Below are 12,473 nucleotides of genomic sequence, written 5' to 3' on the forward strand. Positions count from 1 at the left end.
TCTGATGTGGCAACTGTAAGGGCTGCCCTGGGAGGTTTTTCTGGGCAGGCTCCCATGGGCCCTATGATTAGCCACTGGTTGCCATGCTCTTTGTCCTCTAGTTTGGACAAAGAGGGACAAAAAGATAAATCCTCCTTTGTAATGGAGTCAGCTGGCTGAGCAAACTGGGAGCGATTCCAACAATTTGCTTGAAGGTATGTGCACAGCCCATCCAGAACAGAGCAAGCTGCAAAATTGCAGGCCTGAGAGACAAAACCAAATTTTGCTCGAATGGTTTAGATATAGCAGTTTCCTCAAAGATGATAGAGACAGAAGATTACAGAGAGTATTTATTCTAAAAGCTAAAATCAGCTTGCTTTGCCATCTTGGAATTTTAAATCCATACCATGGTGTGATCCCCATTTGCATAGTGATTTTCGCAAGTTCTTATTCAAGTTAATTCTTAATTATTCACTTGGTAGGTGATCTAAGGCCTCCTTCTGTGCACTCCTTCCTTTTTGCGTTTCAGCGCTAAACAGAAGTGATGTTTTGATTATCTGTTCTTCTGAATGATCTATCTGGTGTACTGCTTGCCTCTGTTTGCATGCAGGGAAATTAAGAGTAGACTTTGTCAAAACATTTTTGTCAACAGAAATCCTGGCCAGATGACTTGCAAAGGCATACCATTAACCACAAGGGGAGCAAGCCAAGAGAGTATGAACGAATGGATATAAGTTGATTTCCACTAGCCTGACAATAAAAACTATTTATTCTATCATCACCACCATCACGACTACATTTTTAATTTTCAGAAATTACAAAGCCCTTTCTACATAGTATCTCATTTGATACCAATACTGGGATGCATGCAGAGCTGGTAATATTCTCCCCATTTTACCGAAAAGGAAACTTGGGCTCAGAAAGTTCAAGTGATTTGTTCAAGGTAGCACAGCTAGTGACCCAAGTCTTCTGCTCCCAATTCTAGTGTTTATCCCTCTTCTCCCTTCTCCTTCGGTGATATGCCTTGATCGCAATAGCTGCCTGTTGAAGGAATACCCAGTCTGCATGTTTTCAAAAACCATCCCCAAATTTCTCAATTAGAATCAATCTCCTCTACATTTCCATAATACCTTGCTTAAACCTTTATTCCACTAACTACTATAACTGTGTGACTCGGATGTCTATCTTATTCACAATGGACTCCGGACTCCTGGAGGGCAGAACTTATGCCCTATTTCATCACCAACATTTATTGAGAGTTTACCATATGCCAAGTACAATGCCAAACACTTTGCAGCCATCAAATTCTTTAATCCAAAACAAGAAATCTGTGGCGTAGGTACTGTAATTATTCCCATTGGAAAATGCAAAAAGTGAAACACAGAGAGGATGGGTAACTTGAACAACATCACACAGACAAAAGATGTCAAAGTTGGGATCCAAACCCAGGTTTATGTATTCCAAACCCTATGCTTGGACCTCATGTTATCCCTCCCACGTTCTTCATGGTGCCACCCTTACCTGCTATTACCTAGAACCATGTTTGCACCAATAGGCACTCAAGAATTGTGTGTTGAAATAAATTAAAGAACAGATCTATGCTGTTCAATTCAGTTCAATAGTTTTGAAAGTACTGTCTTTATAAAAGAAGAAAAACAAGTGCAGAGTTATGAAGAATGGGGGTGTGAGAAGTGTGTGTGTGCGTGTGGTAAGTACAAAAGACAACGTTTGAAAGAAGTGCAGTTAGTACTGTATACAGAGTTATATAAAAAAGGGACAGATAGAGGACAGAAGGTGGGACCAGTGAGATAAAAGCCTGGGAGATGGAAGTGCGAGAGACAACTAGGGAAGGAGAGGGGACTTTTCTCTGGAAAGGACCACCACCTGGAGATCCTGTAATGGTAACTGCTGGGAACTTGAATACATTAGATAATTCTGTAGTATGTCATAGTTTATAAGGCCACATTGCTACTGAGAGATAGAGATAGAGATAGAGACCGAGATATAGAAATAGAGATAGAGATATAGAGAGCATGCCTGCCCTTCTCTCTTTTCAAGATGTTTATAATCTCAACCTGAAGTTACGATGGTGGAAGAAAAAGCTTAGACCTTTAGGTTCTCTCAGTTGAGGGTAGGTTTCTAATCCATGTTGTCATCCACATCCCAAACGGTTTTCATAGTAATAACTAAGAGTGACTCTTGAGCCATGCCATCATGTAAATGCCCAAACTGCTTTGAATAGTAGTTACTGTATTTTCAAGTGCTCTATAAATTGATGATATGGTACCCAGCTGGAGTGACTATATTTTGAAACTCAATTTACTTGTTAAGATTGCTTCAAATGTTATGTCCCCAGTCTTTTGTTTTTTTTTTTTAAGATGTCTTTTAGAAATAGGCAGAGGTCTACAAATTACAACCTGCTTTGAATCTTAAGGATTGAGAGTCGTCAATTATCTGACACCAGAAGGGAGATCAGGGAAACCCACTGGGGAATGGAATCCCCTCCCATTTTACAGCATCCTTTTTCTTTATTAATTATTAAGTTAAAATTATTTCCTTGCTCAATAACTCAAAACTGTAAATGCTCATAAGAATCAGTGTGCTGTATCCCAGGTGAAGTCTAGTTGAATAGAAGGCAGGAAGCAATCCTGCAGTGGTTGCCTTCTAATCAAGTAATTATTTACTACACTGCCATCTGTCTTTATTTTTCTAAGCCACTCAATCAGACACAGCAGTATCCCCGTGCTCTGAGATGGTCACAAATCATGCTGTACTTACATGGAATACTTGACCGCAATATATTGCAAATCATGTTCCATCACTTTATTTCTTTTTTTTTTTTTGAGATGGAGTCTCGCTCTGTCGCCCGGGCTGGAGTGCAGTGGCCGGATCTCAGCTCACTGCAAGCTCCGCCTCCCGGGTTTACGCCATTCTCCTGCCTCAGCCTCCCGAGTAGCTGGGACTACAGGCGCCCGCTACCTCGCCCGGCTAGTTTTTTGTATTTTTTAGTAGAGATGGGGTTTCACCGTGTTAGCCAGGATGGTCTTGATCTCCTGACCTCATGATCCGCCCGTCTCGGCCTCCCAAAGTGCTGGGATTACAGGCTTGAGCCACCGTGCCCGGCCATCACTTTATTTCTTACCAGTATAATTTGGACTCCTTGTTGTAGTTGGAAAACTTGCTAAATATCCCTGGGTGGTGAGCAGTATGAAATATCATGATTTTGTGTGTGTGTGTGTGTGTTGTCAGGCAATAAATTAATTTATTAAGAGAAACTATCAGTCATCAGTATTAGATGAGTTGCTACAGTATATAAGTTACAATGTTATGAGCATCGATCTTATGTATATTAAAAGTTATTCTCCTCACATAAGCCTGTAATACAACATAAAAATAATTGTCATTAGCTGGTAAATTATCTATAAAGCTGATTTCTATTCACTGCTTTATTAACTACAGTATATGGGCACTCTGAATTGCTAATATTTCCTTTAAATTATAATCCGTGATGACACTGTGGTGCCTGTGTTGGAAAAGCTATGATGATAATCATTAACATAGTATAATGCAATACTTAAGATTTATCAGGCCCTTATTAGACCCTGAATTACAGCATAATATAATGAAATGCAAGTTTATTTCTTCCAATTCAAAATCTAATAAGAGGTTTGTGTCATAAATTACATAAACCTCAAAACAATGCATGGAAATGTGGCAGAAAGTTAATTTCTATCATTATGTTGTTTTTCTGCGTGTTCTCCATGTACTTGTGTAATATTGTTTTTCTTTGTTTACCCTAGATAGTTGGTACTTGTAATTATTTTATTAGCATCCAATTGTATTTTCCCTTTCTTGACTAAGAAGCAGAAATATTTCAAACATCAAAGTTTATTTAAATAGGATACAACCCTTGGGAAATTAAAAGGGATACAGTTCATTGCCAGGATTCTTTGAGAAATACAGCAAAACTTGGTTGCTGTATCGCTTTATAGAAGTAAATTGACGGTGCATCTTGGCAGATGGAACAATGAGGGGTGGGAGCAATGCTTTTCAGCTACATCACATCTTTCACCTTGAAGAGAGCAACATAACACACAAAGCAAATGTGTAATCTAAATACAAGTTATATTTTGCATTCTCATTTTCAGATGGAAAACATTATAGCACAAAAGCCAGGAAAAAAAAAGTAAAACCTAGGAAGTTCGCAACAGAATGGTTCTGTTAATATTCAGTTCTTGTAATTGCCCTCAAAGTCAGGTTTATCTTACCATAGACAGGCAGCCCCCTTGCTGGGTGTCTTAAGGAACGCATAGAAATGGCTCTGCCTCATTCCCAGAACTCAGATTTCACCATTGCCACTCATTATATGTCATCATCCTCTCTAGCTCTTCTTTTTCAAAGATAAAATAGGGGCTTCAAACAGATAATAGGTTTGAATCCCAGCTCTACCAATGACTAGCCTTGTGAATCTTGGGTAAGCCCTCATTTTGCCAGCTGTAAAATGGGGACAATGGTAATACTCTCCTCATAGGGTAGCTGAGATGATAAATGTTATATGTGAACATGAAGCATAATAGATGGTGCATAATAAGTGCTCAAATATTTTAACTATTGTTGCTACAAAGTATTAAGTTCTACTAGGAGGGAATATACATTAATAGTGAATGCCCAGTGATAGGGAGTTAGTATTTCTGATCTGGAGTTTAAAATATCCATAAAGAAGAAAAGGGGCATACAAAGGAAGGCTAAAGTCACCAAGAGATAACCTTTTGTGCTACAATTTTGCATAAGACGCGCTCTCCTTGCAGTTTTATTTTTTAATGCTCTTCATTATCATAGAGTATACATAATCAGATAGTAGCTAGCCTATAAAAACACTTGATCTCTAGTTTTTTCTTCATCCTCCTCTTCTCCTACAACATACCAGAATGGTTGCATCAGAAAATTCACCTAATCCACTCATATTCTTTCCTATTTTGATGGAGACAATCATGAACCAGCAAATAGAATACGAATCAATCAGGCAACAGCCCTTAAGAATTCTTTTTTCTTTCTGCTGAACCTACTCAGAGATACCCTGGTACTGCTCCTGTACCTTGGAGACTTCATACTGCCAGAGAAAACTGGACAACCACAACTGGGTTTTCACTGTTGTACACTGATCAGTTCTTGCTGATCTTTTTCATTCTCTATCATGACTTTTTAAAATGCTTACTAGTTTCTTCTCATTCTCAGTTAAACCATTCCTCTCTTGCTTTTAGAAGTAAACCATTGCTCCAGCTTAAAAGAAAGAATTGAGACTATTGTGCATCATCTTCTTCGATTTACCACTCTACTCTCACAAATCCACGCATCCCATCATCAATCCTCACCTCCTTTGCTCCAATTTTAGATGAAGTGTTTTTTGTTTTTCTGTTTCAGGCCAACTCTTCCATTCATGCCTTTCCCTCAATTTTCTGTTCCTCCTGGATCTTACTCCATGGGTCGCCCCTTTCTTTGCCTACATCTTTTTTTTTTTTTTTTTTTGAGATGGAGTCTCCCTCTGTCACCCAGGCTGGAGTGCTGTGGCCGGATCTCAGCTCACTGCAAGCTCCGCCTCCCGGGTTCACACCATTCTCCTGCCTCAGCCTCCCGGGTAGCTGGATAGCTGGGACTACAGGCGCCGCCACCTCGCCCGGCTAGTTTTTTGTAGAGACGGGGTTTCACCATGTTAGCCAGGGTGGTCTCGATCTCCTGACCTCGTGATCCGCCCGTCTCGGCCTCCCAAAGTGCTGGGATTACAGGCTTGAGCCACTGCGCCCGGCCCTTTGCCTACATCTTCAATGTTTGCACTCTCTTGTGCCATTTCCTCAGTATGGAAATATGATTTGATCTCCCATTCAGAGGTCTATAGGTTCCCTACAGTAAGCCTGCTCAATCTCATTCCTCTTGTTACCATCCAAGCTTCTCAGAAGGGTTGGCTACATCCACATTCTCTGCTCGTTCATCTCATAGTCTCTTCTCAACTCACTGCAATCTCGATTCTGATAACCCTGCTTTACAGAAATTGCTCTCACTAAGATTACCTGTGTCATGCCAATTCCATTTGGTTCATGATCTTACTGTACATTTCTGCTATATTTGGCAATGTTGGTTATTCTCATTTTGAGCACTGTACTCCCATGGTTTACCTGACCCCAGACTTCTGGTTTCTTCATCTTTCTGACCTCTCCTTCTCTTCTTTGGGGCCTTTTTCCTACTCTTTGGAGTCCTTGGCTACACACACTCTTTGAGTTCTATTTTCTAGGGTGATGGTTTCAATCCACATTAGCCATGATGTCTCCTGTATTAGTCCACCCAGGTTGCCATAACAAATGCCACAGACAGGGTGTCGTAAACAGTACACATTTATTTCCTCACAATTCTGAAGTCCAGAAGTCCAAGATCAAGGCATCAGCAGGATTGATTTCATTCTGAGGCCTCGTTCCTTGGCTTGAAGACAGCTGCTTTCTCACTATGTCTTCACATGATCACCCCTCAGTCTGTATCCTAATCTCTTCTTATAAGGACACCAGTAATATTGGATTAGGGCCCACCCAAATAACCTAATTTTACCTTAATTACCTCTTTAAAGACTCTGTCTCCAAATACAGTCACATTCTGAGGTCCTGGGGTTTGCACTTCAACATATGAATTTGGTGAGGGGGGAGACACAGTTCAGTCCATAGCATCTCCTAAATCTGTATTTCCAGTTCAGATTTCTCTTTTACGATGAGGACTGTCTAACTGCCTGTTAGACATTTCCCGTAGGATTTCCCACGGGAGATTGTTTGAAATTGAGCCAGGCATTTCCTTATTAAACCTGTACTTCCTCTTGCATTTCCCATTTCCATTGGCTTATCCTGTCAGCCAAGGAGTTTTTCTTTACTCCTCCCTTTCCCATATCCCACACATCCAATCAACTCTCAAACGCTGCTCTTCGTACCTGCAAAATACTTTTCAACTCTGTTCTTTTCTCTCCATCCCAACTGAGGCTGTCCTAGTTCAAGCTGTCACCTTGTCTTGTTTGATTATTGTAGAACTCTTTGATTTGTCTATTTCTATTCTAGTCCTGAGTCCATGCTCTGTATAACCAAAAGAGCATGAGATCTAAAACCCAAGTTTGACCACATTCCCTCACTTGAATCTCTCTGATGGTTCCTCATTATCTACAGAATGTGATCCATCTTTTTAATATGGCAAATGAGGCTTTTACAGTCTAGATCCTCCTTATAGTGGCAGCCTCATATTTTACTATTATTGGCTTCCTACTTTTCACTTCAGTAACATGAATCTGCTTTTGGTTGTCTATATGCTCCATTCCTCTCTATTCCCATGTCCTCACCTTTGCAAACATTTTCCTCTTTGTCAGGAATGCATTCTCCAAACTGTCTCTTTACTTTTCTCTCCCTCAACTTTGTCTGGTTAACTCCTACTCATCCAGTGAATCTCAAATCAAAGGTAATTTTCTCCAGAACGCCTTTTTGGAGTGAGGTAGGTGCCCCTTCCTTCTTTCCCATAATTCCTTATTTATACTTAGTATAATGCTAATAATTGATCTGTTTCCCTTACTAGGCTGTGTGTCTCTTGAGGGCACAGACAGAATTGATTAATCTTAGTCTACCCAGCACCACTTGCACCTACATTATGCCTGGCACTAACAGGCACCAGAAAAGCATCATTTTTTTCTTAATGTTGTGTTGTAAGCGGACTCTGCTGTGAGGCTCAGTGGAAGAGATGAGTCATGAATTCATGTCTTGTGCTAATTTTTCAGTAAGTATATCAGTATGTTCTTTATTTCATACACAAGAGAGTATGTTTAAATTCTAAGACTAAGCAAGTATACCACATTCTCTACAGGGAAAAAACAAAGAGTCACTAATCTGAATTAGTGTTTCTGCCTCTGACTTAGATTAGTGATTCACAGCATGATACATTCAGGCTCATTTCCATGTTAGCTACAAACCAGTTCATAGACTCTCAAAAGCAAAATACGTGTTTTTCTGGGGAAAGAATTAATCTTCATTTTCTGAAACATCTTGCAGAAATTAATTTGGCAAGTTATTTTACTGAAGTTGTTTATTTTCCTTGATGCTGGCTTTGTGGTTTTGTGATAAGAAAAATAATTGATGACTACCTTGAATTCCTCAATATTTGTAGTTAGCAGGGCAAAGGCTGCTTGTGTTAGCATTGGAGAAAATACTGGGGGAACTATATGCACTATGAGTTAGCACTAGAACGTAAGCTCCACCGTTAAGGAGTTTTGTCTATATTGTGTCCTGCTATATCCTAGAACAATGTCAGGCACAAAGTAGGTACTCAATAAATACTTGTTGGTTGAATAAAGAAAGTACATACCTTGCACCTGAAGAACCTGAGAGATGTCAAATCCTTGGTTGATTCTGACTATAACCACGCCAATCTCAAAATCAAATGCATCACTGAAAGAGGAAGCAAAGCAGTTAGTGTTTCAAATGGCTGTTTTAATCCTCAAGCTTAGGACTAGTATTACACTTGCTTCTAGGATTTTGATATAATGAAACTATTAAAATCCACTTTAGAATATAGCCAAGAGCTGATGCATGTGTTTGTTTGTTTGTTCTTCCCTTATGCCTTTTTAAAGTATATTTTGGGTAGAGGTAACTAAATTATTCACTCTAGCCAATTTATTCAAATCATACTATACATCAGAATTTTGACTAAGAGCTTGTCGCATTTAAAAAAAATAATCGAATCTTTTATACAGTGAGCAAAACAATCACTGGCATATTTAGAACAGAGAGTTTACAGACTGCAAAGACTCTTTGAAATGATTAGCCACCACCCCCAACCTGGCTGCCTCCTAGAAGGACTCCTATAACATTTCTGATATCAAGTTCATGGTTAGAAATGTCTCCAGTTCCTCTATTTTCAGAATTGACTCTAAACTGGTCACTTGGAGCAATGCTTTTTCATGGCAACCCTATGTACTCGCTCTTGTGTTTTCTCTGTATGCAACCCAAAGGAATTCGATTACCTAGAAGAGAAATAAAGTCTGTCCTTCTTTTATCTCTGTTTGAAGAGATTAAAGTTTAAGACATAAATGTTTTCTCTGGTGCTAAACATGGAAGCAAGTCAATTAATACTTTGAGTCATTTAAATTTTTTTTCATTGGGAGGTCCTTTGTTTATACTCCTATGGATCTAAAACTTAATGACTTCTTGCAATTAGGTTATCCTACCCCAAAAACACTTGTCCCACCATATGCAAACAGTTTCCAATGGCCAAAGTCAACCTGAATTTTCATTTGGTATACATAAGTTTGGTGCAATATGAATATCCACTCAAAATCCAAACCATAAATAATCTTTTCTTAACAGAATAGGTCCATTCTGGCACAAGTTGTTACAAAGTAAATTCCTTATAAACAAATCTTGTTTCTGATTGTCCTCGATTATAAAAAGTAGACAATGTGCTCCACAAAAAAAAATTTGGATTCTGTGTTAGGTAGAATAATGCATCCTCAAAGTATCCTAATTCCTGGAACCTGTGAATGTATTTCCTTACATGGCAAAAGGGACTTGGCAGATGTGATTAGGTTAAGGACTTTGGGATGGGGGAGATTATGCTAGATCACCTGGATGGGACAAGAGTAATCACAAGGGTACTTAAAAGTGAAATTAGGAGGCATAAGAGGAGGTCATAGTAATGTGATGTGAGAGGAACTTGACCAGCCATTGCTGGTTTTGAAGATTGAGGAAGGCATTCCTGAGCCACACCCACATGAGGGAAGCTTCTGCAAGCTGGAAAAGGCAAGGTCAGAAATTTATCCTAGAGCCTCTGGAAGGGAATGCAGCCTGGCCCACACATGCCAGACTTCTAATCTACAGAACTGTAAGATAATCAAGTATTGTGTGTGGTCGTTCTTTTTTTTTTTTTTTTTTTTTTTTTGACAGAGACTGGCTCTGTCATTCAGGCTGGAGTGCAGTGGTGTGATATTGGCTCACCGCAACCCCCGTCTCTCAGGTTCGAACGATTCTGCCTCAACCTGCTGAGTAGCTGGAATTACAGGTGCACACCACCATGCCTGGCTAATTTTTGTATTTTTAGTAGAGGTTGGGTTTCATCATGTTGACCAGGTTTGTCTCAAACTCGTGACCTCAAATGATCTGCCCACCTCGGCCTCCCAAAGTGCTGGGATTATAGGCATGAGCCACTGTGCCCAGCCTAAAGTATTGTTTTAAGCCACTAAATGTGAGGTAATTTGTTATGGCAGCCATTGAAAACTAATACATACAAATTCTAATTAAAATTAAACCACACTTGGCTGGGTAAGATGGCTCACGTCTGTAATCTAAACACTCCGGGAGGCCAAGGCGGTGGATCACCTGAGGTCAGGAGTTCAAGACTAACCTGGCCAACATGGTGAAACCCCAACTCTACCAAAAATATAAAAATTAGCTGGGCATGGTGGTGTGCACCTGTAGTCCTGGTTACTCGGTAGGCTGAGACAAGAGAGTTGCTTGAACCCAGGAGCTGGAGGTTACAGTGAGCACAATTGCGCCACTGCACTCCAGCCTGGGCAACAGAGCGAGACTCTGTCTTAAAAAACAAACAAGCAAACAAACAAACAAAACACTAAACCATACTTAAGAATATTACAGACATTTAAAATATTCAAAGAAAAATGGTAAAATACTATAGTTTTATAATAGTACCCCTGTGTTAATAATAATACTGTACTTTAAGTCATAAAGCCACAAAAATTGGAAAGGGAAATGTAATATGGACACATGATTGTCACTATTAGCCCCATTGCTATGCTAGTAAAGTCATTTAACTTTACCAATCCAGCTAGGTTTTATACTAGTACAAATATGGGTCACCCTAATACTGAACTTTATTACCAAGGAGATCTATTATTAATTTGCTGTAAAAGCCAGAGACCTCCTTGGTTCAGTATTACTGGGTTTGATTATTTTGCTCCCTTTGGATTTCTAGAATGTTTGGGATGGTAGGGAGGTTGGAAGACAGTCTGAAGTAATTCTGTATCAAATAATGGACTGTTTCGTTGAAGATTTACACATTACTTCCTATTTGCTCTTCCCCCCCACCCCCACCCATCCCTTTTGTTCCCTGAGGTAAAGATGAAATTTTACTGAAGAATCTGGATAACAGAGGACAGATCTGGTCAATTTCCAAGAATGTCTGATCAGCAACTGACTGATTCTAAATATATCAAAATACTGTTTGCTAAGCCTGGTAAAATTCTTATCCCGATCACCTGGTTTAGCCTTAACTTACTGAACTTATAACACCAGCAGGAGCCAGATGACAGCACGTGGCACCCAGGCTTTATATGTTCGGGAAACACAATGCACTTAATAGATAGGTTCCGCACATTAGAAAGACTGTTGAGTGAATTTCTGTTTATTCAGTAATTCCTGTACTTTTAGAAGATAAAAGTTATTTTCTTATGCTTCCTTTCAATAGAACTAAGAATGCTTTTGTTAACATGTTGCATAAATCTGCTCAATATAATGACAAATGTTATGATTGTAATAACAAGGGGTAGAAGAAAGAGCCTGCTTTAAGAAGTGCTAAGCGTATACTTGTTTTTGGCGGATAGGATGAACTTTGAAGTGTAGCTGTATCTCCCAGGGGATGTCATGTACCCTGTGGTCTGAAATCAAAGTGCAGCCAGATCCCAGACACAGGAAACCTTCCATTTCCAGAGATGTTGACACAAAAGATGGCTTTGGGGCATAGCTAACATTACCCCTCTGGAGTCTGATAGAGTATTTTCAAGCCTAGAAGAAATGCTCAACTTTCTTTTCTTTTCTTTTCTTTTCTTTTCTTTTTGAGACAGAGTTTCACTCTTCTTGCCCAGGCTGGAGTGCTGTGGCGTAATCTCGGCTCACTGCAACCTCCATCTCCCAGGTTCAAGTAATTCTGCTACCTCAGCCTCCCGAGTAGGCACCCACCACCATGCCCAGCTAAGTTTTGTATTATTTTTGTATTTTTAGTAGGGACGGGGTTTCACCATGTTAGCCAGGCTGGTCTGAAACTCCTGACCTCAGGTGATCCATCCGCCTCAGCCTACCAAAATGCTGGGATTATGGGCGTGAGCCACCGTGCCTGGTCTGGTCGAAAGGCTCAACTTTCTACAATGTTTCTCTCTGTATATGTAGAATTTGTTTTCTCTTATTCAAAGGAAAAAAACCAAGCCAGGTAATACTTGGAGTATATATGTATACTCCAAATATTGCATATTATGTACTCCAAGTATTTTATGTATATATGTATACTCTGAGTATTAGATATTATATACCTCAAAACTGTGAGTATATATATACACACACACATATATATACACATACACATATATATTTATACATACACATACACACAATTTTGGAGTATACAATATATAATGTAATACATGGAGTATATAATATATATAAAATACTTTGGAGTATGTAATATATATAGTATAA

At 39.4% G+C, this 12,473-nt stretch overlaps 1 protein-coding gene across 2 annotated transcripts in view; it reads right to left on the minus strand.

The window, feature by feature from the left end:
* The window catches only part of SLC12A1 (solute carrier family 12 member 1), a 102,142-nt gene that overhangs the window by 22,559 nt on the left and 67,110 nt on the right, over positions 1 to 12,473 (minus strand). For both annotated transcript variants that reach the window (XM_026447032.2, XM_026447031.2), the window contains exon 20: positions 8,356 to 8,438. In XM_026447032.2, the coding sequence (XP_026302817.1) occupies positions 8,356 to 8,438 (83 nt within the window). The remainder of the gene's footprint in view (positions 1 to 8,355; positions 8,439 to 12,473) is intronic.

This window comes from Piliocolobus tephrosceles, chromosome 6 (genome assembly GCF_002776525.5).
Source record: "Piliocolobus tephrosceles isolate RC106 chromosome 6, ASM277652v3, whole genome shotgun sequence".
Lineage (NCBI taxonomy): Eukaryota > Metazoa > Chordata > Mammalia > Primates > Cercopithecidae > Piliocolobus > Piliocolobus tephrosceles.